This window comes from Nicotiana attenuata, chromosome 8 (genome assembly GCF_001879085.1).
Source record: "Nicotiana attenuata strain UT chromosome 8, NIATTr2, whole genome shotgun sequence".
In the NCBI taxonomy this organism is placed as follows: Eukaryota; Viridiplantae; Streptophyta; class Magnoliopsida; order Solanales; family Solanaceae; genus Nicotiana; species Nicotiana attenuata.
The window spans coordinates 34,546,353-34,572,415 of NC_031996.1; the positions used below are offsets into that span (position 1 = coordinate 34,546,353).

The 26,063-nt window shown below is 40.1% G+C and overlaps 1 protein-coding gene across 1 annotated transcript; it reads left to right on the top strand.

Moving 5' to 3' along the window:
* Positions 947-2,413, top strand: LOC109231647 (zinc finger BED domain-containing protein RICESLEEPER 2-like). Its single transcript, XM_019397294.1, has 3 exons — positions 947-1,981; positions 2,101-2,260; positions 2,334-2,413. The coding sequence occupies exons 1-3, from the start codon at positions 947-949 to the stop codon at positions 2,411-2,413; spliced, it is 1,275 nt and encodes a 424-aa protein (XP_019252839.1).

Here is a 26,063-nt window from a genome sequence, read left to right on the forward strand (position 1 = left end):
TGAATCTGGACCTTCAGGGGTAGACTAAGTCTAATTTTCTTAAATTTGAAAGTTAAATCTCTATGGTGTTAGTTTGATAGTAGGCTAGTAGCTCGATTTGCTTGATGTTATACTGAATACTCTTGTATATTAGTAGTCTAGTTTCGAACTCAAAGATTTAAAAGATTGAGTCTTAATCATTCAATAAACAAGTATGGAGTCTCAACGCAAATACTTAGTTAACTGTGATAAAGTTCAGTATGATAGATGAAAAGTATGGAGTCTCAACTCAAATACTTAGTTAGCCAATACCAACTTCATCTCTTGATTTTATCTTTATTTTTGTAGAAAAGTATGGAGTCTCAAGGCGAACAAAATCCAATGTGTTCATCTTCAAGTACAATTCCTATTGAGATTGAGAGTCAAGGGCTTATGCAGTCTGATGAAGTTAATATGGAAGTTGTTGATGAAACAAGTAAAAGAAAACTTAATTCTGATGCATGGAAACATTACAAAGTGGTGAAGGTTGATGGTGCTCGCTTTGGTGTTTTTAAGTATTGTAATACTCGTATCAAATCAACAAGAAAATGTGGGACATCATCTTTGTGGGATCATATTCGTAGATTTCGTAGAAGCCAAGTAACTTAGAAGACGGGGGTGGTTTGGGGGGTGATGATGGTAGCCAACAACATTATTTTGATCAAGATATTTCACGTAGGGAACTTGCTCATGCAATCATTTTGCATGAATAACCTTCGTCGATTGTCGATCATGTTGGATTTATGATGTTTGTTGCTAGTCTCCAACCATTGTTTAAAATAGTGTCTAGGAACACAATCAAGAATGATATTTTAAAGATTTTTGACAATTTGAAATCAAAAAAATTCTAAGTTGTTGGAAAAACTCACAAGTAAAATTGCAATAACAACTGATATGTGGACTTCAAACAATACAAAAAAAAGGGTTCATGGCTATTACGACACATTTTATTGATGATTCATGGAGGCTTCAAAGCCATATTCTTAGATTTATTGATGTTCCTGCTCCACATGATAAGGATACTTTGTGTAGTGTGTTGCTTAATTGCCTGTTAGAGTGGAATCTTGAAAGAAGAATATCAACAATTACAGTTGAAAATTCTAGTACAAACAATGCTATGATGAAAACCTTGTTAGATGAGAAACTTTGTAAGAGGGATTTATTGTTGATGGGTCGAGTGTTGCATGTGTGTTGTGCCGCACACATCTTAAATTTGATTGTGCAAGAAGGACTAAAGGTGATAGAAGATGGTATTAGTAATGTGCGTAACGGTGTCTTATATTGGATAGCATCTTCAGGCAGAATTGAAAGGTTCGAAGAAGCTGCACGGTTGCTACATATTTCCTGTACTAAAAAGTTGGAGTATGATTACCCTACTCGTTGGAACTCAACATATCTTATAGATTACAAAGAGGTGTTTACGAAGTTGAGTTTAAATGACACCAATTATCGTTGTTTTCCAATCGAAGGGCAATGGAGTGCAGCACATGAAGTTTGTGAAAAGTTGAAGGTGTTTCACTGTATCACTGAACAATTCTCAGGGAGTCAATATCCAACTTCAACTCAATACTTTTCAAAAGTTTGTGATATTAAGCTAGAACTGGAAGCTTGGGTGAAAAGTTTAAATCCTTTGATTAGCTCTATGACATCATCAATGTTGTTGAAATTTAAAAAATATTGGGATGATATGCATATTTTGATGGGGGTAGCTACTATCTTTGATCCGAGATTCAAGATGAAGTGGGTTGAGTTCTATCTTGCACAAATTTATGGTGAAGAAACTTTACATAAAATTCAAGAAGTTCGAAACCATTGTTTTGATCTCTTTCAAGAGTATACGAGCAGAGTGGTTGCTTCACATGAGTCATTTCAAGCATCTAGTTCTAATCATGAAGTTGCTGGTGTTGTTGAGGGTGATCGACTGTCTAGTTTCGATAGGTTTGTCGCTTCGAGTAGCACGAATGTGGACCCAAGATCGGAGTTGGAGTCATATTAGAAGAAGGTGTGCTACCTCGAACGCCATCATTTGACAGTTTAAGCTGGTGATAGACAAACGGATTAAAATTTCCTACTTTGCAAAAGATAGCTCGTGACCTCTTAGCCATTCATGTCTCTACCGTTGCTTCAGAATCGGCCTTTAGCACTAGTGGGAGATTGATTAGCCCGCATCGTAGTAGACTTCATCCTACTACTTTGGAGGCTTTGATGTGTGCTCGCACTTGGTTATGGAACGAGATAAATGGTAAGTAACTTTTTTATGACTTACTACGTTAATAATAGTATTCACTTTCTTATACTATTATACTTTTTTGTAGGTTCGTGTTCAAGAATTGATAGAGTTTCATGTCCGAAGATGCTAGATGAAGAAGAAGATCCAGATGTTTTAGTTGCTTGATAACTGAAGGAAGTCGGAGATGCATTATTTCTGATGAAGAAGAAGATCCCAACGTTTCAGTTTTTGCTTTGGTGTAACAGACTAATCAGAGTTCTCATTTAGTATTTTGGGATTAATTTTTGCAAAGCAATGGTTCCTTTTTCTCGTATCTTAAACCGTAAAATACTTGCTAGCTTTTCTTGCTATGTTTGTTATTTATTTGAAAGCATCTTTAGCAGTTTGGCAGAGACAGAATTTTAGTGAACATTTCCAAGTATATGCAAAAGTTTTCCAAGTTTAAAGGGAAATGCTAGTTTTGCTGAGAAGTGAAGAACTGAATAGAAGGGATTATATATATAATTTCCTTCCAATAATAATTATGTCCACAGACCAACCGTTACGTTGAGTATAATTAAGTCCAAGTATATGCAAAAATTTATGAATCTGCAACAATATTTGCAGTTTGAAATTGGACTAGCACTTAAAATTATTGAAAAAATAGAAGAGAACTATGCAACTACTTAAGTCCAAGAAATTCACATTAATCAAAGAAATATAGTATATTGTAATCATTGTACTGACTACTAAAGCATGTATTGTAAAACTGATGCTACTACATTTATGGAATATTAGTATTTTACCAAAGTACTAATATGGATTTAAGAAATTACAAAATATTATTAAAAGATACCAAATTAAAAAAATTAAAAAAAAATATGCAGGGCGGGGGCGGGGCGGTTAAAAACAATAAATTTTGTTTTGCGGGGCAGGCGGGGCGGGTTGAAGTCTTCGCGGTTGTGCGCGGGTGTGCCCCGCAACCGCACCGTTTGCCATCCCTAAATTCTCTGCCACTAAAAGCATGGTAAACAATATAGACTTCAATTTGGTCGCTAAAAAATAGTTAATTGAATACCCAGCTTTGTCGAATATATAAATTAAATATTACCTTTTATATATATATATANATATATATATATATATATATATATATATATATATATATATATATATATATATATATATATATATATATATATATATATATAATCTTAAATATTCTTATCGTAATTTGTGACTTCGCTGCTGGGCTATACATGAGGGGATCTATGGATGTTATTGCTCCAGTTAGGGGCAAATATAGGTATAGAATTTGAGCAATTTACAGGTGATTCTCCCTTCTAAGTCGTTCATTTCCTCTTTTAAAATATTCTTGGTTTCATATTCTGTTTGGACTAGAAGTACTAGCTTAGTTACTTATTTTGGTGGAGCGAAGAGACGAATCATTATGAGCCATTCGTGTTGCTTTCTTTATTTGTGGGGTAACCTTATTCTAAAGTGCCTTTCCAAAATGGCAAAGGCACTTAAAACGCAAAACTCAATTTTACTTCTCCTCCTTTTCCTCTTTCTTTCAATTTTTCCTTGTAGCCGAAGTAAGGATTTATATAAACAGTATGAGAATCCAATTCAGAACATGATTTTAGGCTTAATAGAAGTCAGCGTACGGCTAATGAGTGAGTCAATATTTGGTATATGAAACCACAATATGATAAATAAACATTGAAATCTACAATCAACATAATATAATATAGATATATAATCGAAATACAAATTAATGATGAAATTAATCTTTGATATGGAATCAAAGAAAGATAAGAAATGAGTCTTACGGTGTGACATGGAAAAAATGTTTTTCTGTATAAGAGGAAAGAAATAATAATTTATTCCTATAATTTACCTATAGAAAATCTAATAACAAGAAGATTTCATCTAAAATATTACAAATTCATACGGAGTCCAAAACAAAAAAATAAAACTAAAGAAAACTGCTCCAATTTAATCTCTTTCGAATTTTAATATCAGAATAGCGAAAAACAATATTAGTGCTTGATGGGCAAAATGGAGAGAAGGATAAGCCTAGAGCAGTTTCATGGACTGAGTTGAGATAGAGAACCCCGAAATAGTAGAAGATGACGAGAGAAAGCGATTGCGCAAACGGTCTCACCAAAATTTGAATCTAATACCATATAAAAGAATAGGATAATGCAACCCAAAACTTTAAAACAATGAGAGGAATAACCCATGACTATTTAAATCCCTTTAGAAACCCTTACATAACGGATGAGGAACAAGTGTTGTATTTTCTAATAAGACTGATAGGGTTTTGCTAAACCTAATTAAAAATTTAATTTATTTAGTAATATTTAGAAGGTGATCAGTGGTGAATTTACGTATTTATCTTCTTATATCTACTGGCTATTAATACCCAATGAACTTACATAATTTACAAATATTTAGACACAATTGTTCAAATCAAAGTTAAAGAATTTCATCATGATCCCATGTGACATGTAAATTACGTACACTGATATTCTTTAACCCCTCTCCCCCTCCCCCAACCAAACAACCCACCCAATGCCCCATATTTAATTAAGAAATAGCCAGCATAGACAGTTTTAGGTGATAGAACTATGGAATATTTATGTCTTGGATGATGTTTTCTCGAGTACATGATTCTATGAGTCTTAACTACAAATGGTTGGTGTCGGATGTTAAAGAAAATGGATAGATTCTCTGTTGATCACATGCATAGTATATACATATATATATATATATACACACACACTAATAGAGTGAATATGAATTTTCCCACTATCAATCAGATTACCTAAATGATTACAACAGTCAACAAACTAAAACCTGTCAAGAATCTATCCGTTGTTTGATCTACTCGTGCATAGCAGCTTAGGAGTTAGAATCAACAGAAAACATATATGTAACGAAAATTGCAATAAAGTGGCCTACTGGCTAAGATGTAATATCAATATATCAAATTGATTCTACCAAAAAAAAAAAAAAGGAGCTATATATAAAATATGATAAAGGTGAAGAATGGGCATGCACGACAATAATTTTGGACATGATTGGACTTGCTTGTATGGAATATCAATCTTTGCAATCCAAAAGCAAAGGAAAAAGAAGAAAAACTTTGTAAATGTGTGTTTCCATGCAAAGTATATATCTTTCTATTTTGGTACTATCATATCGTTTGCTTTCTAACATATTGGATATTTACTTTCTTTTTTGAAGTAGGGAATACCAGTTGCAAGGAATTGGAAAGAAATTAAAGAAAGCAAACCAGAAGTTAAGATAGACAAAGACAAAAGAAGAAAAAGGAAAAGAGATGCAGAAATGGAAGAGTTATTAAAAGTTTGAAAAGTACTTCGCCTAACAAATTGTATATATATATCTATATTATCTTTTTTGTTATATATTAATGTAAAAAAAACATTATCCTATGTTTGCTTTCTTTATCTTTAGGTTGTAGGGGCTGCGAGGTTGAAACTTTTTGGGCTGTTAGAAGTACTACAAAATTAGAAGCGTGGTGTGTGACAAATGGCAAGTCAAAGATGTAGGTGAGTGACTTGATTGCTTTGTAAACTTCTAATAGTTTGGGAAAGACGTAAAAGGTCTAATGTTCTTGAATTTCAAAGTTGTGTCGGATCCCTGCATTCGGGGTTCAACAGAAAACCGACCCATCACAGCCCAAAATATAGTTAGTTTATCTTCTTTTTAATTGGGCTTTGGATTCTTTCCAAAGGGGTTTTGGCATGAGATTTTTTCCTTCCTATACAATATTTGAAACTTATTTATCAAAATTATCTTAGTTTTGTCTATTACTTGCCCTAAACAAGGATTACTTACAAATTATATGCAATCCATTATTAGTGTCTTAAATTAGGGGATTTAGTTACATCCTTTTACTTTTTTCTCTCCTCTCCTCTTTCCTCACTACCACCTCTCTCATCAATTTTTCTTTCTTTCTTCATCAATTTCTCTCACCATCTCTCTCTCTCTCTCTCTCTCTCTCTCTCTCTCTCTCTCTCTCTCTCTCTCTCTCTCTCTCTCTCTCTCTCTCTCTCAATAAGGTAAGCCTAAAAGTTGTCTTCTACCAATCAACCTATTGAAGTAACCTCCAGTTTGTCACTGGTTTGGCCTTTTCTTTTTTACCTTGCTACCCACTAAGTATGAAACTGTCATGATCTAAAATCCACTATAGGTCGTGATTGCGCCTAAAGCTGCCGTCAGACAAGCCAACGTTGATTTATCAATTTATTTACTCATTTTGTTACTTTAAAAATCATAACTTCCATTTAATCAAATGATATGAAGTAAAATCTACAGGGTGATATAATAGTAATTATGCGAGCCACCATACCAAAAATTTAAAAGAAATCCCTAGAACCCGATATCATAAGTGCATGAGCATTAACTAGGAAATATAGTGAAATACAACATCTATCTGGAATAAAAATTAGATTGGAGACTATAGATAACTCTGATGGAGACTGTGCAGGCTGCAGATTCCTACGTAGAATGCAGCTCACCGTAAGCCCCCGCAATAGCCGCGCCTCCGCGCCTTCGATGCCGAAAGATCTCGGCCAAATCCACACCACAATTAAGTAGCGAGGCGGTCGATGAAATAATAATCCAACAAAGGTCGAGATCGAATTCATATGGAGTTAGAATATGGGATTAGGTGTATATCTAAGTTGATTACAAGTTTTTGCATAAATATGTACTCTCACAAAGTTGATTGGTGTATTACTTCTACTTTACTCTATTGATTGCAAAGATAAAACTAAAGTATAATATTTTTGATTTTGAGATGTTTTTCAATTGATAAAGGAATCTAGGGTCGTGACTTCCACCTAGGTGGCTACCCAACGGGTTGTAAACTATAGGGCAAGTTTGATTTATCGGGTTCGTTGTATAGCAAACACACGCAATTACTCACTCTATACCTCTAGGTAGTTTGAGTGATTTTGCCCGATTTGGCTTTCTCAAGCCCAAATGGGTATTTGCACAAATCCAGTGATATAAGCTCAAGTCGGGTCTTACTATCTCTAGATTTGACCCTTTAATTGGGGCTATCAATTTCTTAAATTCACCCCAATTCCTTGCTAGCCAAGTTTTCCTATTCTTAAGCTAAGACCAGGTCAAAAAGGCATGAATCAATGTTTGCAGCCACTAATTCTATAATTTAAGCATAAACAAGGCTAGATATCACTAACCCAACGATAAACAAGCCCTAAAATTAAATACCCATTAAGTACCCACTCTAGGATTGGGTCACAACCCTAGCTAAAGATCTAACTACTCATAGAAAATGACGAAATACAACAAGAAATTAAGGCAATATGCATAATCATAGATGAAACAAAGAAAATGTAGCATTAAGAAGTCAATCTATTACAAAATTACTTAAAGAAGCAAAGAAAAACGTTCAGGTGCACCTCTGTAAAACCAAACTTGACCTAAAAATAACAAAAAGTTGTATTTATACTAAGCTGAAAATATCTGATAAAAATGCCCCTACGGAGGTTATGCGGCCGCATAATTATGATGCGGACCGTAAAAAGGCCTACTGCAGCCGCACAATTCTAGTGCGGTCCACACACTTGGGAACTTGGGGCTGGAACTTGAAGTCTTCTGCGGTCCGCATAAAATTGGTTGCGGCCGCACTTAGGATTCTGCGGCCACACAAAAGTGTTGCGGTCCGCACTCTTCAGCATTTGGACTTTGATCAACTCTCTGATTCTTCAATCTTGCGGACCGCATAATAATGATTGCGGCCGGATTTGTCCTTTTACGGTCGCATATTTTCAGTGCGGTCCACATTGTTTGAGTTTTTAAAAGCCTCCTCTTTGAACCTCATTCTGCGGCCGCACTAGAATTGTGCGGTCCGCACTGCTGGCCTCTTTGCCATGTTTTGGCTCTTGTTCACTTTTGACCCTTTTATGAGTTGATTTTGACTTATTTGGATCGTTTCCCGATGTTCCTGCAAGTAAGCACATTTCGTTAGTTTTCGGGATTACCTTTAAGCATTTTTGAGCTGAAACGCAAGTAAAATAGAGCAAACAAGCGGTCAAAATCCTTACTTATCAACTCCCCCAAACTTAAGCTTTTGCTTGTCCTCAAGCAAATAAGGCAATTCCCACCTCCATTAGAAAAAGAGATATTTCAGCTAGCCTAAGGTGAATCATTTACACATCAATTAGGACCAACAATTACCCACAACACATATGAATTATCAACAACCCATGATATGAATTTTTGAGCACCATAGTTCTAGTGTGACTCTAAAGCATCAAAAGTTGACTCTATTCATCAAGGAGGCTCACTCACGTCAGTCATTGTGGATCCCAAACTCCTCCTCCTCTACCCTCCATTAACAAATCGCACTTTGAAATGTAACACTCAAAACAAGGATTGTGAAAAGTTTGCTCATCTCTCTCAAAAGAACGTCTCAAGACCGGCTTTAAGTACCATAAGCTTGCCCCTCATGTAAATCACCACTAATATAAGCTCACTCAACTTTGAAATCATGTAGGGCTTTTGCGGGATGTAATGAAGGCTTTTGGATCAAGGTGGGACTTGTTGAAATAGAATGGTTTTATCTTTCCTTAAGCACTCCATTGCTCTTTTTGGCTCATACTTTCTCGACTCTTTGAGTCATTTTCTTCTTCCTCGGGGGAACTAGAGAGACGTAACGTCACTCTTTCTTGAGCAAGACATTCATTTTTCTCCTTTTTCAATTCACTTCAATCTTTCTTGCTTATTTTCTTTTGGATTCCCTTCAACTCTTCACTTAATTCACTTATTCTTTGGCATTTTTTTCTTTTTGTTCTTTCTTTATTTTCTTTGCCTTCCCCTTTCTTCATTTCTTTCTCTTCTTTGTACCTTTCGTCACTTTCAAACTCCTCTTCTCTCCCCCAAACTTATGTTTTTGCCAATTGTTTCTCAAGAATGCTAAGGAAAGATCATGTGCCAAGAGAGGGTCATTGTAAAATGGATGAAGGCTTGTAACGTGGTTATCGAAAGAAAAAGGGCTTCAGCTCAAGAAGGTTGACTAGGTATATCTCATTTGTAGGCCATAGAAGACTTAAAATTTCAAATCGGATCAAGGATAGCCTACGATCATTTCTCAAGCCAAGCTACACCTAGAATTTCGCCTAGATAAACATTTGGGGCAAGTTCTAGACCATTAGCACGGATACTTGGACTTGCAACTAAACATCTCACCTCTCACGCTTCTGGATTGCTAAAGAAAATAGAGTCGAGGGCTCATAACAACCCTAGCTAAGATTGAAAATCACAAATTGCTCTATTTAAGCCACTCGTTGACTGCTTAAGTCAACACAAGAGTCAAAAGAGTCACAACTAGAGCTATTTTCTGCCACAACTTGTTTATAACCATACGATCATAGGTAGATGTGTTGGTACCAAGTGAAGCATGCTTGAAACCCCTTTTATTCATTACCACTATATTTACCAAAACATAAAAGAAAACGGACTCAATCCCTTAAGAAGGTTGTCACGCCATCCATCGTTGGGAAGAGCCACCCGGTTCACACAAAAATCCACCTTTGGAAAGAACCGTGGCATTAAGAAAACCAAAGTCTTATTGTTCACTCAAAATGTAAAAAGAAGCTAGCAAATAAAAAAAGAAGCTACTAAAGTAAATAAGAAGCTATGCTATTAAGGAAAAACAAACTAAAGAAGCTATGAAATAAACTACAGAAAGCGAGATAAAAGAATATACAAACCGAAATCAAATGAATATATACATAAGGGAGAAAAATATATACATAAGGGGAATGAATATTTACATCAAATGAGAAAATATATACATACCAAATGAAAATAAAGATGAAATAAAAATAGTATCAGAGTTATTACAGCCCAAATGTCAAATCACCATAGTAGACCACCGCCCAAATGAAAATCAAGCATTATTCCCAATGCTTAACAAAAATAAGAGCAGGGAAAGGGTAGAGAGTTAAGAGGACTCCCTATGTGGTCTCTGTCTGTGTAGGATCCTCAGCAACTTCAGCCTCAAGCTGTATCTCATCATCACCAGGCTGAGGGCCAACTAGGTTGCTGAGCATCCGAATCATCTCCTCACCAGTGTGGGAAGTGGCAACCGGCTCATCAGACTGGCCAGCTGCTGCCTCTGGTGCTGTATGTGCTACTGGGAAGACTCCATGAGTGGTCCATTGGCAAATCCCCTGCATGTGCAATCTTCTCAACCTCCTTAGCCAACTTCTCCACGGACTTCTTTGAGGCATAAGACTTCTTCATCTTCCTAACCTGCTTGGTCAGGTTTGCAATGACCTTTCCATGAGCCTTCAGAGTATCGGTAATAGTCTTCTGGTTTTCCAGAATTTTCTTCAATGCTTCCTCCATTGACGGAGGTACTTGTGGCTGTGTTGGAGCTGCTAGGGCTGAGGACTGTGCTGTAACAACATTGGAAATAGCAGTCTGCTTTGTAGTAGCTGCCTGCATCTAGTTGTTGAGACTCGCCAATGTCTGGGAGACTCGCAGCACAGTCTGAGGATAGTTCGATGAAGCTGGCACTAGCAATGGTGTTGAAAGACTAGCTGAAGCTGGTGGACCGGAGGATGAAGATGGTGGCATGGCTGCTGTCCATGTAGAAGTACCTGCTACTGTGGAAGGCTCGGTAGCTGAATCGGTAACCACTACCGCTGGCTCCTTAGACTGGCCAGTGGATGTAGTGGCTTTAACCTTGAACTTAGGTTTGTCAGCTCCCTGAAGAGGGTACCAAGAGAAAGGCTTTTTGGCCTTAACATCTGTATCATAGTGCTTGGACTCCACCCCTTGATCCTTGAAGTACTCGGTAAGGAAGCTTGGGTACGGGTAGGATCTCTCACCCTTCTGAACAACTAGAGTGATGTTGGTGGACATGATGGCACCAACATTTATCGGATACCTAGCCATAATCGAGGCCACCAGAACTGCACAGGGGATTGGGAGCATGTTTTCATTGAGGCATGGGTCAAGGCGGCTACACACAAACGTTTGCCACCCTTTTGCTTCAAAGTTTAGGGTGGCTCGAAGAATTGGAACTCCAGCTGTGAGCCACGGAGGTGCAGACCTTGGAATTGCTAGAATCTCAGCGAACCACGGACGAGATGCATCACCCATGGGTAACTTTTCCAAATACTGCACTGCCTCAACTTCTTCAAACCCCACTTACTGGTTCAGTGCACAGGAGTCAAAGAGGATCTTCAGATTCTGCACTTTTGTAACCTTCGTACCCTGCTTGTATGTGAGCAACATTTGCGTAGAACTCGTTGACCAGGTACTCATTGGCATCTAGAACTTTGTTGGTAAACTAGCTCCAACCTTTCCGCTCTTGGAATTGCCTGAGGACATTGGGATTGTGTTTGCTCAGGTCTTTCATTAGGAATTGTCGCTCAAGAGTGAGCGACCTTTGTGGCCACAATTCCCTGAACTTGGCAAAGACATTTGCACTGACAAACCGGTCCTCCCAAATCTCTGGTTGCCTTGACCTCTCTAACCCTGCCACTGCAGTGTCTCGCTCTCTCCCATAAACTGGGACATCATCATCGTTATCAACATTTATTGGAGCAGTGGGAGCATGTGAGGAAGAGGGTTCAGAAGCTTGACTACCCTCTTCCGAACCCTCGGATGAACTGGTAGCAGATGAGGACTCATCAACCAAATGAAGTCTCCCAGGGAATTGTTGTCTTTGTTATGACTGGGCTTTCGACTGTGCTTGCATGGAGTTACCCTGAGAAGCTTCCCCAGATGGGACATACTCATTGGTCTCAGAAGTGTCTGGGGCTCTATTGGCGGCTCCTTTCTTGCTGATAGCTTTTTGAATTGCAAGAGGTAGATTGCTCTTGCCTCTACCCCGGCCTCGATTGGGTTCTGCCCTCTTTTGTGGTGTATCTCCTCTACCACGTAAGCGAACCATTATCTGCAACACATAAGCATTAGAGATCACTCACAATTGAAGCTCAAAGTATACAAAAACATGATGGAAAATTGCAGTATTGTTGTCTCAGAAGGGCAGTGCGGACCACACAAAAATGAGTGCGGCCGCAGACAACCCATTGCGGACCGCACAAGAATGAGTGCGGCCGTAGAATACCCATTGCGGACTGCACAAAAATGAGTGCAGCAGCACCAGGCCATTGCGGACCGCACAAAAATGAGTGCGGCCACATAAGTGAAGCTCACCTTTTGCCTAACTTAGAGGATTGCGTACCGCACAAAAATGAGTGCGGCCGCACAGCGTCCACTGCGGACCGCACAAAAATGTGTGCGGCCGCATAATTCAAAATGCACTGGCACTGACCTAGGGTTCATGCAATTTTTGGTCTCAAACGGACGTGGTCTTAGCAATCAATCCTCATTAACTAGTTACCCAGACCCCAAGTATCATACAAAAACTACCCGCATGATTTCTAAGCAAAATCAACGAAATATTGACATATTTGAGCATGTAGTTAACTCTAAATCTAAGAACAAAAGCAAATAAAAGATAAAAATTCTAATGAGGAATTGAACATACCAATGATGCAGATGCACGTGATGAATTTGAAGGAACAATTTGAGTGCAAATGGGAATTTACTGTGCAAGCTTTGCTTTAGGTCTAAGATGAGTGAAAAGTGTAAACAGGAAAGAGAGGTTCTATTTATGCCTTTTACCCGTGGGACCCACTCTTACACATGAGTGCGGCCGCATAATTTGGATGCGGACCACACTCTTTACCTGGCCTCTAAGATGACTGGCTGCGGACTGCACAAAAATGAGTGCAGCCGCAGTATCATTACGGACCGCACAAAAATGTGTGCGGCCGTAAATCCTTTAGCAATAGGCCAACTTCAAAGACTATGCATTTTGACACTTAGCCAAAATTTTCATGCACAGTCCCTGCAATGCACACCCATTCCTGCATACACTTCAAAGCTGGTTAGCACAAAACCAAGCCTATCTAAAAGAAGAAAAATAAAAGAATGAAAAAGATATGGGTTGCCTCCCAATAAGCGCTTGATTTAACGTCGTTGCACGATGCAGATTACCAATCATGAGAAATGGAGAACCACCAAAATTTGGCCATCATCAACCTTGCCAAGATAATGTTTAACCCGGTGCCCATTGACTCTAAAAACCTCATCATTCTTATTTTTCAAATCTAGAGCACCAAAGGGGGTTACATTCACTACTTCAAAGGGCCCACTCCATTTTGATTTCAACTTGCCCGGAAACATCCTCAACTGGGAACTGAACAATAGCACCAAATCACCTTCTTTGAACTCCTTGTTGTTGATATATTTGTCATGGAGGTACTTCATCTTCTCCTTGTAAAGGGACGAACTTGTGTAGGCATGATACCGGAATTCATCAAGCTCATTCATATGTGCCACACTTAGGTTTGCAGTGACATCCCATTGAAGGTTCAACTTTTTCAACGCCCACATGGCTTTATGCTCAAGCTCTACCGGAAGATGACACGCCTTCCCAAACACCAATCAATATGGAGACATCCCAATCGGCGTCCTGTAGGCCGTCCTATAAGCCCAAAGAGCATCATCAAGTTTTTTTGACCAATCAGTCCGGTTGGCATTCACAGTCTTTGACAAGATGCTCTTGGTCTCCTGGTTGGATACTTCAACCTGTCCGCTTGCTTGAGGGTGGTAGGGGGTGGAGACTTTATTAGTGACACCATACTTGGTGAGTAAGGTATTAAAAGCCCGATTGCAAAAGTGCGAACCCCCATTACTAATAATGGCCCGCGGAGTACCAAACCTTGTGAAGATGTTCTTTTTCAAGAAAGTCTCCACACTTCGAGCTTCATTGTTGGGAAAAGCCACGACTTCAACCCATTTTGAAACATAATCCACATCTACTAAAATGTTAGTGTTCCCACAAGAGCTCACGAACGGTCCCATGGAATCATTACCCCAAACATCAAAGATGTCAATCTCTAAAATAGTGGTAAGGGGCATCTCATGCTTCTTAGAAATTCCACCGGCTCTTTGGCATTCATCACCACGCTTTACAAGATCACTAGCGTCTTTGCAGAGGGTAGGCCAATAGAATCCGCAAGTCAAAGCTTTTGTAGCCGTTCTTGCTCCACCATGGTGACCACCATACGGTGAAGAGTGGCAAGCCTCAAGAATTCCAATTTGTTCTTCTTCCGACACACAACGCCGGATCACACCATCGGTACATATTCGGAAAAGATACGGCTCATCCCAATAGTAATCCAAACAATCGCGTTTGAGCTTCTTCCTTTGGTTTGAAGAGAACTCATTCGGAACAATGCCTCTCACAAGATAGTTAGCTAGATTGGCGAACCATGGCATCCCGTTTATTGAAACGGATAGGAGTTGCTCATCGGGAAATGAATCAATGATCTCAAGGACGTCATGTGGCCTCCCCTCCTCCTCCAAGCGGGACAAGTGGTCCGCCACTTGATTCTCACTACCCTTGCGGTCTTGAATCTCTAGATCAAACTCTTGCAAAAGAAGCACCCATCGCATCAACCTTGCCTTCCAATCTTTCTCATCAAATACCAAATCGCCGCATGGTCGGGGTGCACAATCACCTTAGTACCCATCAAATATGGCCGGAACTTCTCCATGGCAAACACAATAGCAAGCAGCTCTTTTTTCGGTCACTGTGTAGTTGACTTGAGCATCATTCATGGTCTTGCTAGCATAGTAGACCGGATGAAAGATTTTCTTGATTCTTTGCCCTAACACCGCTCCAACCGCAACATCACTAGCATCACACATGAGCTCAAAAGGCAAGCTCCAATCCGATGCGGTGATAATAGGAGTAGTAGTCAACTTGAACTTAAGAAACTCGAATGCCTTGATACAATCTTCATTGAAATGGAACTTGGCATCCTTCTCCAAAAGTTTGCACAATGGGTTCACCACCTTTGAAAAGTCCATGATGAATCGGCGATAGAAACCCACATGACCCAAGAAGCTCCTTTCTCCCTTCACGGATGTAGGGGGAGGGAGTTTGGAGATCACCTCAATCTTGGCTTTATCAACCTCAATACCATGCTTGGAAATTAATGCCTTCCTCAACCATGAAATGACACTTCTCCCAATTCAACACCAAATTTGTCTCCTCACATCTAGCCAACACCCTATCCAAATTGTTCAAACAATCATCAAACGAGTTCCCAACCATAGAAAAATCATCCATAAAGACCTCAAGAATGTCCTCCACCATGTCGGTTAAAATAGCCATGATACACCGTTGAAAAGTCGCCGGTGCATTACACAACCCAAAGGCATCCGCGAGAATGCGGAAGTACCATAGGGACAAGTGAAAATGGTCTTCTCTTGGTCCTCAGGAGCAATAAGTATTTGGTTATAACCGGAGTATCCATCCTAAAAGCAATAAAAAGCACGCCCGGCCAACCTATCAAGCATTTGGTCAAGAAATGGAAGCGGGAAATGATCTTTCCGAGTGACTTTTTTGAGCTTCCTATACACTTTTCACGCGGTGACGGTTCTTGTTGGGATCAATTCATTCTTCATTTGTTACCACAGTCATGCCCCTTTCTTAGGGACACATTGCACAGGAGAAGTCCATGAACTATCGGAAATAGGGTACACAACCCCGGCATCTAACCACTTTATTATCTCCTTCTTCACCACCTCTTGTATTGCTTCATTCAATCTTCTTTGATGTTCAATGGATGGTTTGGCACCCTCTTCCAAAATAATCTTGTGCATGCAAAAGGCGGGGCTTATTCCCCGGATAGCCACCAAAGTCCAACCGATTGCTCTTTTCCTCTTTTGTAGCACCTCCAAAGTTGAATCTACCTGCACACTAGTTAAGCACGAAGAAAGGATAATTGGTAAAGTAGAGGAAGGGTCAAGGAATTCATACCTGAGGTGCGGGGGCAATGGCTTTAGCTCCAAGATGGGAGGCTTCTCGATTGAGGGCTTTGTTGGAGGAGTCTTCCGGGTTTCAAGATCCAAAGAAAGCTTTCGGGGCTCCTAAGTGTACGATCCCATGCCTTGCAATGCATTTACAAGTCCACATAGTCATCACTCTCCTCCTCATCATCTAGGTTGAGAAAAACGGTTTCCAATTTGTCCTCAACATTCATTGTTGCACTAGCATCATCAACTATCACCTCGGTCACCAAATCTACAAATGAACAAACTTCATTACTATTCGGCTGCCTCATTGATTTGCATACATGGAAAACCACCTTTTCGTCACCCACCCGGAAAGTGAGCTCACCGACTTCCACATCAACAAGAGCCTTCCCCATAGCAAGGAAAGGTCTACCCAAAATGATAGGCACCTCATAGTCCACTCCATAATCTAAGATCACAAAATCCGATGGGAGGATGGACTTGTCAACTCTAACCAATACATCATCAATGATACCCAAAGGACTCTTCATTGTTTGATCCACTATTTGCAACCTCATGGATGTGGGTCTTGGTTGCCAATTCTCAAAGTTTTGAACACCGAGTAGTCCATCAAGTTGATACTTGCCCTGAGATCACATAATGCTTTGGAAAAATCGGTACTCCTAATAGTGTAAGGAATGGTGAAAGTGCCCGGATCTTCCAACTTTGGAGCCATTGAGTGCACAATAGCACTCACTTGGTGAGTCATCTTGATGGTTTCACAATTTATCGACCTTTTCTTGGTTGCCAAATCCTTCATGAATTTTGCATATCCCGACATTTGTTCCAGTGCCTCAACCAACGACAAATTAATGGACAAACTCTTCATCATATCAATAAACTTTTGAACTCGTTCTCACTATTTTTCTTTGCAAGCCTTTGAGGGTATGGAGGCCTTTGGCACCACCGGTTCCGGCATATCAATCACGTATTCCCTAGAAGGGTTCACCTCTTCTTGCGTCTCCTCCACATTTTCATCTATATCAATTCTCACTTCTTCATTAGCTTGAACCACATTACTTGGGATTCATCCTCTTGAACTACAACATCTTCATCCGCAATCCTTCTTTGATTTGAGGTGGTAGCATCTCCACCTTTTCCACTTCTAGTAGTCACGACCATAGCATGTCCCGTATTATTCCCAACCTCGGGTTCACCACCGTATCACTAGGTAGTGCACCCTTAGGACGAGTGTTCAACGCTTGTGAGATTTGGCCTAATTGAACCTCCAAATTCCGAATAGAAGTGTTGCGCGAGCCTATTTGAGCATCGGAGTTGGCACTCTTCTCCATCATCTATTTAAACATGTTTTCAATTCTACCCATCTCATTGGAAGAAGAGCTCGGGCCTTGAGAAGGATAGGGAGGTAGATTGCTTGGTTGTTGGAACATCGGAGGCCTTTGAAACCCGGCCCCCGGTTGTTGTTGTTGTTCCACCCTCCTTGATTATTGCTTCCCCAGTTGCCTTGATTGTTGTTGCCCCAATTGCCTTGATTACCCCAATTTCCTTTATTTTCTTGACTTTTCCAATTGCTTTGATTAGAATTACCAGCTCTCCAATTGCCTTGGTGGTTTTGGTTGTTCCAATTACCTTGGTTCCCTTGTGACCTCCATTGTTGTTGGTTTTGCCCTTGAGCATTGTTTCATTGACCTTGGTAATTGTTGACATATTAAACTTCTTTGTCTTGTTCATTGAATGAATCACCTTGATCATAACCACTATAATCTTGCATGAATTGTTCTGGACGGTTTTGCATTTGTTGACCTTGTTTCCGCCTCTTGTTTACCATCATATTCACACCTTCCATTGCATTCACTTGTTTCGGCCCTTGAACTTGTTGAAGCTGAGCTTTGGCCAATTGGTTCATGGTAGTTGTCAACTCGGCTATAGCTTGCCCGTGGTCATGTAGCTCCTTATGTAGGTGAATGACATTAGGGTCACGTTGTTGCATATTGGCTCTAATTTGCCACACCGAAGAGATATCCGCCATCTCATCAAGAATTTCACAAGCTTCGGCATATGGCGTGTTCATGAAGTTCCCCCCGGCGAGTTGGTTAACCACACATTGGTTTTTTGTGTTGATCCCCTGTAGAAGGTCTGTTGGATCATGGCCTCAGTCATATCGTTGTTCGGGCACTCTTTAACCATGGTACGATATCTCTCCAGAATCTCATGCAATGGCTCATTGGGTTCTTGGTTGAAGGCAAGAATCTCATCCCTAAGCGTCGCCATATGTCACGGAGAGAAGAATTTGGAAATGAACTTTTCTGCCAACTCATCCCAAGTGGTGATGGAATGGTTGGGCAACCTCTCTAACCAGTCCAATGCTTTTGCCCGTGGAGAAAAGGGAAATAGCCTCAACCTCAGTGCGTCCTCAGAGACGTTGGTTTGTTTGCTCCCCCAACAACTATCGAAGAACCCCTTCAGATGCTTGTAGGCATTTTGGTGTGAAGCTCCAGTGAAGAAACCCCGCTGTTCAAGCAGTGTAAGTATCACATTGGTTATTTGGAAGTTGCCCGCCCTAATGCGGGGCGGGACTATAGCACTTGCATAACCCTTGTTTGGAAACACCCGGTGCGCTGCTCTTGGTGGAGGTGGGGGAGGGACGGGCATATTATCGTGAGGCGGGCAGCCTCGTCTATTACCTTGAGGTTCAATAGGGACCTCATCCATGGCATCATCGTCCACGTCCTCCTCCAAGTGCACATTTCCGATGGGCTCGTTTTTGAGAGCCATTTTCGTATCTAGAATCAATTCAAACACAAATTAGTGACTCGGAAGGAAAGAAAGACAAAACACACAAAAAACACACAAGAACCTAGATATATAGCTAAATCCGTTTAACTCCCCGGCAACGGCGCCAAAAATTGATCTCGGCCAAATCCACACCACAATTAAGTAGCAAGACGGTCGATGCAATAATAACCCAACAAAGGTCGGGATCGAATTCACGGGGAGTTAGAATATGGTATTAGGTGTATATCTAACTTGATTGCAAGTTTTCGCTTAAATTGTACTTCCACAAAGTTGATTGGTGTATTACTTCTACTTTAATCTATTGATTGCAAAGATAAAACTAAAGGATAATATTTTTGGTTTTGAGATGTTTTTCAATTGATAAAGGAATCTAGGGTCGTGACTTCCACCTAGGTGGCTACCTAACGGGTTGTAAACTATAGGGAAAGTTTGATTTAACGAGTTCGTGGTATAGCAAACACACACAATTACTCACTTTATACCTCTCGGTAGTTTGAGTGATTTTGCCCGAGTTGGCTTTCTCAAGCCCAAATGGGTATTTGCACAAATCAAGTGATATAAGCTCAAGTCGGGTCTTACTATCTCTAGATTTGATCCTTTAATTGGGGCTATCAATTTCTTCAATTCACCCCAATTCCTTGCTAGCCAAGTTTTCCTACACCTAGTCTCTCTTTCTCAAGCAAAGACTAGGTCAAAAAGGCATGAATCAATGTTTGCAACCATTAATTCTATAATTTAAGCATAAACAAAGAAAGATATTACTAACCCAATCACAAACAAGCCCTAAAATTAAATATCCATTAAGTACCCACACTAGGGTTGGGTCACAACCCTAGATGAAGATCTAGCTACTCATAGAAAATGAAGAATACAAGAAGAAAGTAAGGTAGAATGCATAATCATAGATGAAACAAAAAAAATCTAGTGCTAAGAAGTCAATCTATTACAAAATTACTTAAAGAAGCAAAAAAAATGTTCAGGTGCACCTCTGCAAAACTAAACTTGACCTAAAAATAACAAAAAGTTGTATTTGTACTAAGCGGAAAATATCTGACAAAAATGCCCCTACAGAGGTTATGCGGTCGCATAATTCTGATGCGGACCGCAAAAAGGCATACTCTTCAGCATTTGGACTTTGAAGTCCGCGCTCTTCAGCATTTGGACTTTGATCAACTCTGCGATTCTTCAATCATGCAGACCGCATAATAATGATTGTGTCCGCATTTGTCCTTCTGCGGTCGCACATTTTTAGTGCGGTCCGTACTGTCTGAATTGTTTAAAAGCCTCCTCTCTGAACCTCACTCTGCAGCCGCACTAGAATTGTGCGGTCCGCACTGCTGGCCTCTTTGCCCATTTTTGGCTCTTGTTCACTTTTGACTCCTTTATTAGTTGATTTTGACTTATTTGGCTCGTTTCCCAATGTTCCTGCAAGTAAGCACATTTCGTTAGTTTCTGGGAATATCTTTAAGCATTTTTGAGCTAAAACGCAAATAAAAGAGAGCAAATAAGCGGTCAAAATCCCTACTTATCAACCTATCAAATCATGTTCGATTGACCTTAAATTTTGCACACAAGTCACATTTGACATTACGGACCTACTCCAACTTCCAGAATCGGAATCCCACCCTGATATCAAAATGTTCACTCCTGGTCGAACTTTCCAAAACCTTCAAATTTCCAACTTTCGCCAAATGACCTACGGACCTCCAAATCCACATCCATACACGCCCCTAAGACCAGAATCACCATACGGAGTGTCACGACCCAAGTTCCCGCTCCGTGAACTGTCGTGACGGCACCTAGTCTCTACGACTAGGTAAGCCTAACAATTTGCAAATAGGAAGCGAAATGCGAAACAAATAAAAACTGAGGATAAATAATAGTAAAACGTATAAGATGCTGCTCGGTATATACCAATACATACTCTCAAAAACTGAATCAACTCCCAAAACCCGGAATCTCATGAAATCACAAGCTGAAAATACTACATAGTGCTCTAACTCCAGAATGTCTAGTCAAAAGAAAATACAGAATATCTATAACTAAAAGAGGGAATGGAGAGGGACTCCTCGGTCTGCGGACGCGGAAGATATACCTTGAAGTCTCTGAAGATCGCCTCGCCTCACTGACGGTATGGCGGAGCCGAAGAACCTGGATCTGCACACGAAAAACATGTGCAGGAAAGGGTATTAGTACACCACGGCGGTACCCAGTAAGTGCCAAGCCTAACCTTGGTCGAGTAGTGACGAGGAAGGTCAAGGCTATACTGGTTATATACATATATATGACATAAGATAAAATAGTATGAAAAGAGACAAGAAAAATAAAGATAATAACAACTATAACGGAAGGAAAAATCACAGAAAGAATGTAACTCCACACCGAGATAACAACAGGGGATCTCCCAGTATATCGTCCTGTAGTCCCAAATGTAAATACACAAAGGATCTCCCAGGATATCGTCCCGTAGTCCAGTTCATAATGCGCAAAGGATCTCCCGGAGTGCCAATCCGTAGTCCCAAATGTAAATATCCAGTACAAGGGGTAATCTACCGGGTGCTGTCCCATAGTCCCAATATAAATGTGCATGGGGGATCTCCCGGAATACCAATCCGTAGTCCCAAATAAACAAGCAAGGGGGATCTCCCGGGATATTGCCCGTAGTCCCAAAGTAAACACACGACAGTATCACGAAGAATATTCAATTTTATCCAATTTCGTACCAAGGAAACACAGATATTTCTATCCTAACATGCTGCACAGAATTCAGGTAAACAGTTTAAGCAAGTAGAACAATTAAGTCACTTAGGCATGTTTCCCTAAACTAGACAGTAGGCTTTAATTGCAAGTAGTGTACAACAAGGAAGAAAACATAATTATAGCTACTTAATAAAAACGGGATTTTTCAACAATTAGCACATGTACGCACTCGTCACCTCATGTACACGGCATTCATATATCAACAATACCAAATCCTAAGGGGAGTTCCCCCACAAAAGGTTAGGCAAGCCACTTACCTCGAACCAGCTCAAAATCAACCCGAAACCACGCTCTTGCCACGAGTATCCAACTCCGGGTGGCCCAAATCTAATCAAATTAATTTCATAATGTAAATATAATATCAAGTAGCTAATTCAACTAATAAATTCGAAGCTAACACGCGAAATTAGGAAAATTGCCCAAAAAGTCCCCCGGACCCACATCTCGGAATCGGATAAAATTCACAAGACTAGAATCCTTACACTCTCACGAGTTCATGCATACAAGATACGTCAAAATCCGACCACAAACAACCCCTCAAATCCCTAAATCAAAGTCTCCAATTTTAAACCCGAAACCCCCAATTTTAACCACCATTTTCCAAAAATTCCTTGTCAAATCAGTGAAATAACACCATATAAACGAGTTTTCGTTCCAAAAATCTTACCTCCTCGAAGCTCCCTTGAATTCTCTCTCAGAAATCTCCCAAAAAGCTTTAATCCCGAATAAAAATGGTGAAATAGAGCTGAAAATCGCGAAGGAACCCTTATATAGGTTCTGGCCCAGGGTTTCCGCACCTGCGGCCCCATTTCCGCTTCTGCGGTACCGCTTATGCGGTCTAACCAACCGCATATGCGGTTTTCACTTAATGCACTGGGATCGCACCTGTGCCCATCTACCCGCACATGCGGTCCCGCAGGTGCGATAAAGCACCCGCACCTATGACTTCTGACTTTCCCTCATCTGGCCGAATCTGCGGCTGGCCACACGCTTCTGCGGTTCCGCACCTGCGGTCCCTTATCCGCAGGTGCGGTTATGATAGGAATTCAGCAGCTTCAGCTGCACACTCTAACTCCCAACTTCCCGTCAACCATCCAGAATCATCCCGAGGCCCCGGAACCTCAACCAAAAGTACGAACAAGTCATATACTGCTATTCAAACTTGTACCAATCTTCGGAACACTCAAAACAACATCGAATCATCAAAACACCCTCGGATTCAAGCCTAAGGATTCCAAAACTTCCGAATTCCGCATTCGATCAAAAAGTCTATCAAACCTCGTCTGAATGACCTGAAATTTTGCACACACGTCCCAAATTAGACAACGGACCTACTCCAACTTCCAGAATTCCATTCCGACACCGATATCAAAAATCTCACTATCGAACCAGAAGTTTAAAAAATTCGACTTTCGGCATTTCAAACCTAATTAAGCTACAGACCTCCAAAACACAATCCAAACATGCCCCTAAGCCCGAAATCACCCAACAGAGCTAACAGAATCGACGGAATTCCATTCCGAGGCCGTCTTCACACTGCTCCGACTATGGTCCAAATTCTAAAGCTTAAGCTCTCATTTAGGGACTAAGTGTCCCAATACACTCCGAAACTCAAAACGAATCCTCCCGACAACTCACAATAGCAGAAACAAACACGGGGAATACAGTTAATAGGGGATCGGGGCATTAATTCTTAAAATGACCGGCTGAGTCGTTACTTGGAGCTATTCTCAGGCTTGGAATTCCAAATGCACAATGATAACATTGAAATATACTTCAACCCAAATTCAAGAAATTCTTCCAAAAGCCAACTTTCCACAATGAGCGCCGTAACGCTCGCGGGTCATCCAAAACTCGATATGGACATACGCCCAAGTCCAAAATCATCATACGAACCTATTAGGACCGTCAAATCTCAGTTTTGAGGTCGTTTACTCAAAAGTCAAACCTTTGTCACTTTTTCCAACTTAAAGCTTCCGAAATGAGAATTTTCTTTTCAAATCAACTCCGACCTTCCCAAAATTCAATTCCAACTGCCTACAAGTCATAATACCTGTAGTGAAGCTACTCAAGGCCTCAAACCGTCGAATGACACGCTAGAGCTCAAAACGACCGGTCGGGTCATTACAGGAACTCCCACTTAAATATATGTTCGTCCTCGAATGTGCTAAGAAATGCTTCGGAGTTGTACGAAATCACTGTTTAATCCCCTGGCACCTACCCGTGCTATCACAACCTAGTTGAACACATTGGCTCGAGCCAGTCTGAAGATCCTCCTTTTTATTTAGTCAAATAAGCCTTAGAGCCAAATTCCGACATCTGAAATTCTCTACCAGGTCTGTTTCCAACATACGATCACTTATCAATCACTACAAAATGTACCAAACATGATTGTATACCTTTATTGAATTCACACCATGCACCGCGTAACTCATTTTCCCAAGGCAATCTCCCCCAAGCACAACAACTGAAATTTCCATTGACTCGAAGCCCGTAGTATACTTCATAACAAATATAAGCCTTGTTCCAACTCTCGCAATACTGCCACAACGGAAGAGATGTGTAGAAACTTGTAACCACTTGCCAAATCACAAATTAGGGAGTCTCTCCTCCTGACAAAACCATTACCTCATTCTGAACTGAATAACGATACTTGTTGTCACACCTCCTTTTTTACATACCACCCCGAAGAGTAGTATATAAGGGAGTTTTTCCACTTTAAGTGACATTATTAAAAATGAGATTATTTATTTATCAGAGTCGCCACGTGGGATAGTTTATTTTCTGGTGTCCCAAGTCACCGGTTTATTTTAAATCCCAAATCGGGAAAAATTCGACTTTCCTTGTGAAGTCTGCGAACCAGAAATTCTGAATAAGGAATTTTGTTAACCCGAGGGAAGGTGTTAGGCACCCCCGGATTCCGTGGTTCTAGCACGGTCGGTTAAACTATTATAATTGGCCCATTATCTATTTTAATACATGTTCTAACCTATGGTGCAATTTTAAACTTATTAACCGCTTTTTATTAATTTTAAAGAAGATTTAATGTCGTCTAAAACATGTCTTTGGACCGCGTCACATGAAATGCACCCGCAATCCGAAACACATTTTATTCAACGTTATTAAGATTTGGATTTGGGTCACATAAAATGCACACCCGAATTTAGGAAGGTAATATTATTAAAATAACGCGCCTAAAGCAACTACGCGTTGTTAACTTTTCGAGGGCCATGGAAATTTGCTAAATGGCACGCCTCGAATTCTAAAGAGTTAAAATTAATTAAGTGAGGGCCATGGGTTTTGGGATTTTATTCGACATGGCACACCTCAAATTATTTCAAAAAGATTATACTCAACTAGAGCAAACTACAAAAGTTGATGATTATTTTTCCTAAATTTGAGATTATTGTGAAGGCCAAGGTTATAGAAAGTATTATGGAAGAAGTAAAATAAATTAGCTATGGAAAGGTGGGCTAGTTTATTTAGAGCCCGTTTGGATGGGCTTATATTATGTAGCTTTTAAGCCAAAATAGCTTTTAAGCCATAAGTTAGGATTTCTAACTTTTGGCTTTTGGCTTGTTTTTGTCATTTTGACTTAAAAACAAGTGCTTAAAAGCACTTTTTTACTTTATCCAAACACTACAAAATGGCTTAAAAGCAATTTTGGCTTAAAAGCACTTAAAAAAAGCCAATCCAAACGGGCTCTTAATCATATACTAAAGTTATGGGGCCTAACAATTTCTCTTTCGGCCCAATTAATTCGAAGAGGAGCCATTTCAAACCAAGAATCCCTATATTAGCCCAAAACAACAAGATATTGAAAAAGTCCAACATAAAAGAACAGAAGCAACGGACCTCACCCTTGTTGGTGACCAGATCTCCAATTCCCCTCACTAATCTCCAAGAACACCACAAATATTAAATTATAAACAATGAATTGAGCATGGATCTCATAAATCAAATCATGGCACAAGATAAAAGATTAACTAAGTGGGACTACTACGTAAGGCAAATCAACACAGAAGAGCAATAATTAATCAAAACCATTCTCTAGACTAGCAGAGTGAATATGAAGATAAAATGGGTATAAAATAATGGACATTTACTGCTTTCAACCATAGCATCTCAATTACATATTGCTTGACCGAGACAGGAGCTACGAACGGAGCTTCGACGGCTAAACCGAACTACGACCTTGAACCCAACTGACGCCATGGATGGAAACGTTGGAGTAAAGATATCAGCTGCAATCAATGGGTCTTGGATTATTGTTTCGATGGATTCTGGAGTGGTTTTCGCGGGTGGTTGGCGTTATGGCTAGCTGGAGATGATGACCGATGGTTGAGGGGTCTGGTTGGTGGTCGTTTGG

Excerpts from the sequence above, each read along its gene's own strand:
- LOC109231647 (XM_019397294.1), top strand. The coding sequence starts at position 947 with ATGGCTATTACGACACATTTTATTGATGATTCATGGAGGCTTCAAAGC. Across the intron at positions 1,982-2,100 it reads TCGCTTCGAGTAGCACGAAT|ATAGCTCGTGACCTCTTAGC; the intron begins GTGGACCCAAGA and ends ACTTTGCAAAAG. Across the intron at positions 2,261-2,333 it reads GTTATGGAACGAGATAAATG|GTTCGTGTTCAAGAATTGAT; the intron begins GTAAGTAACTTT and ends ACTTTTTTGTAG.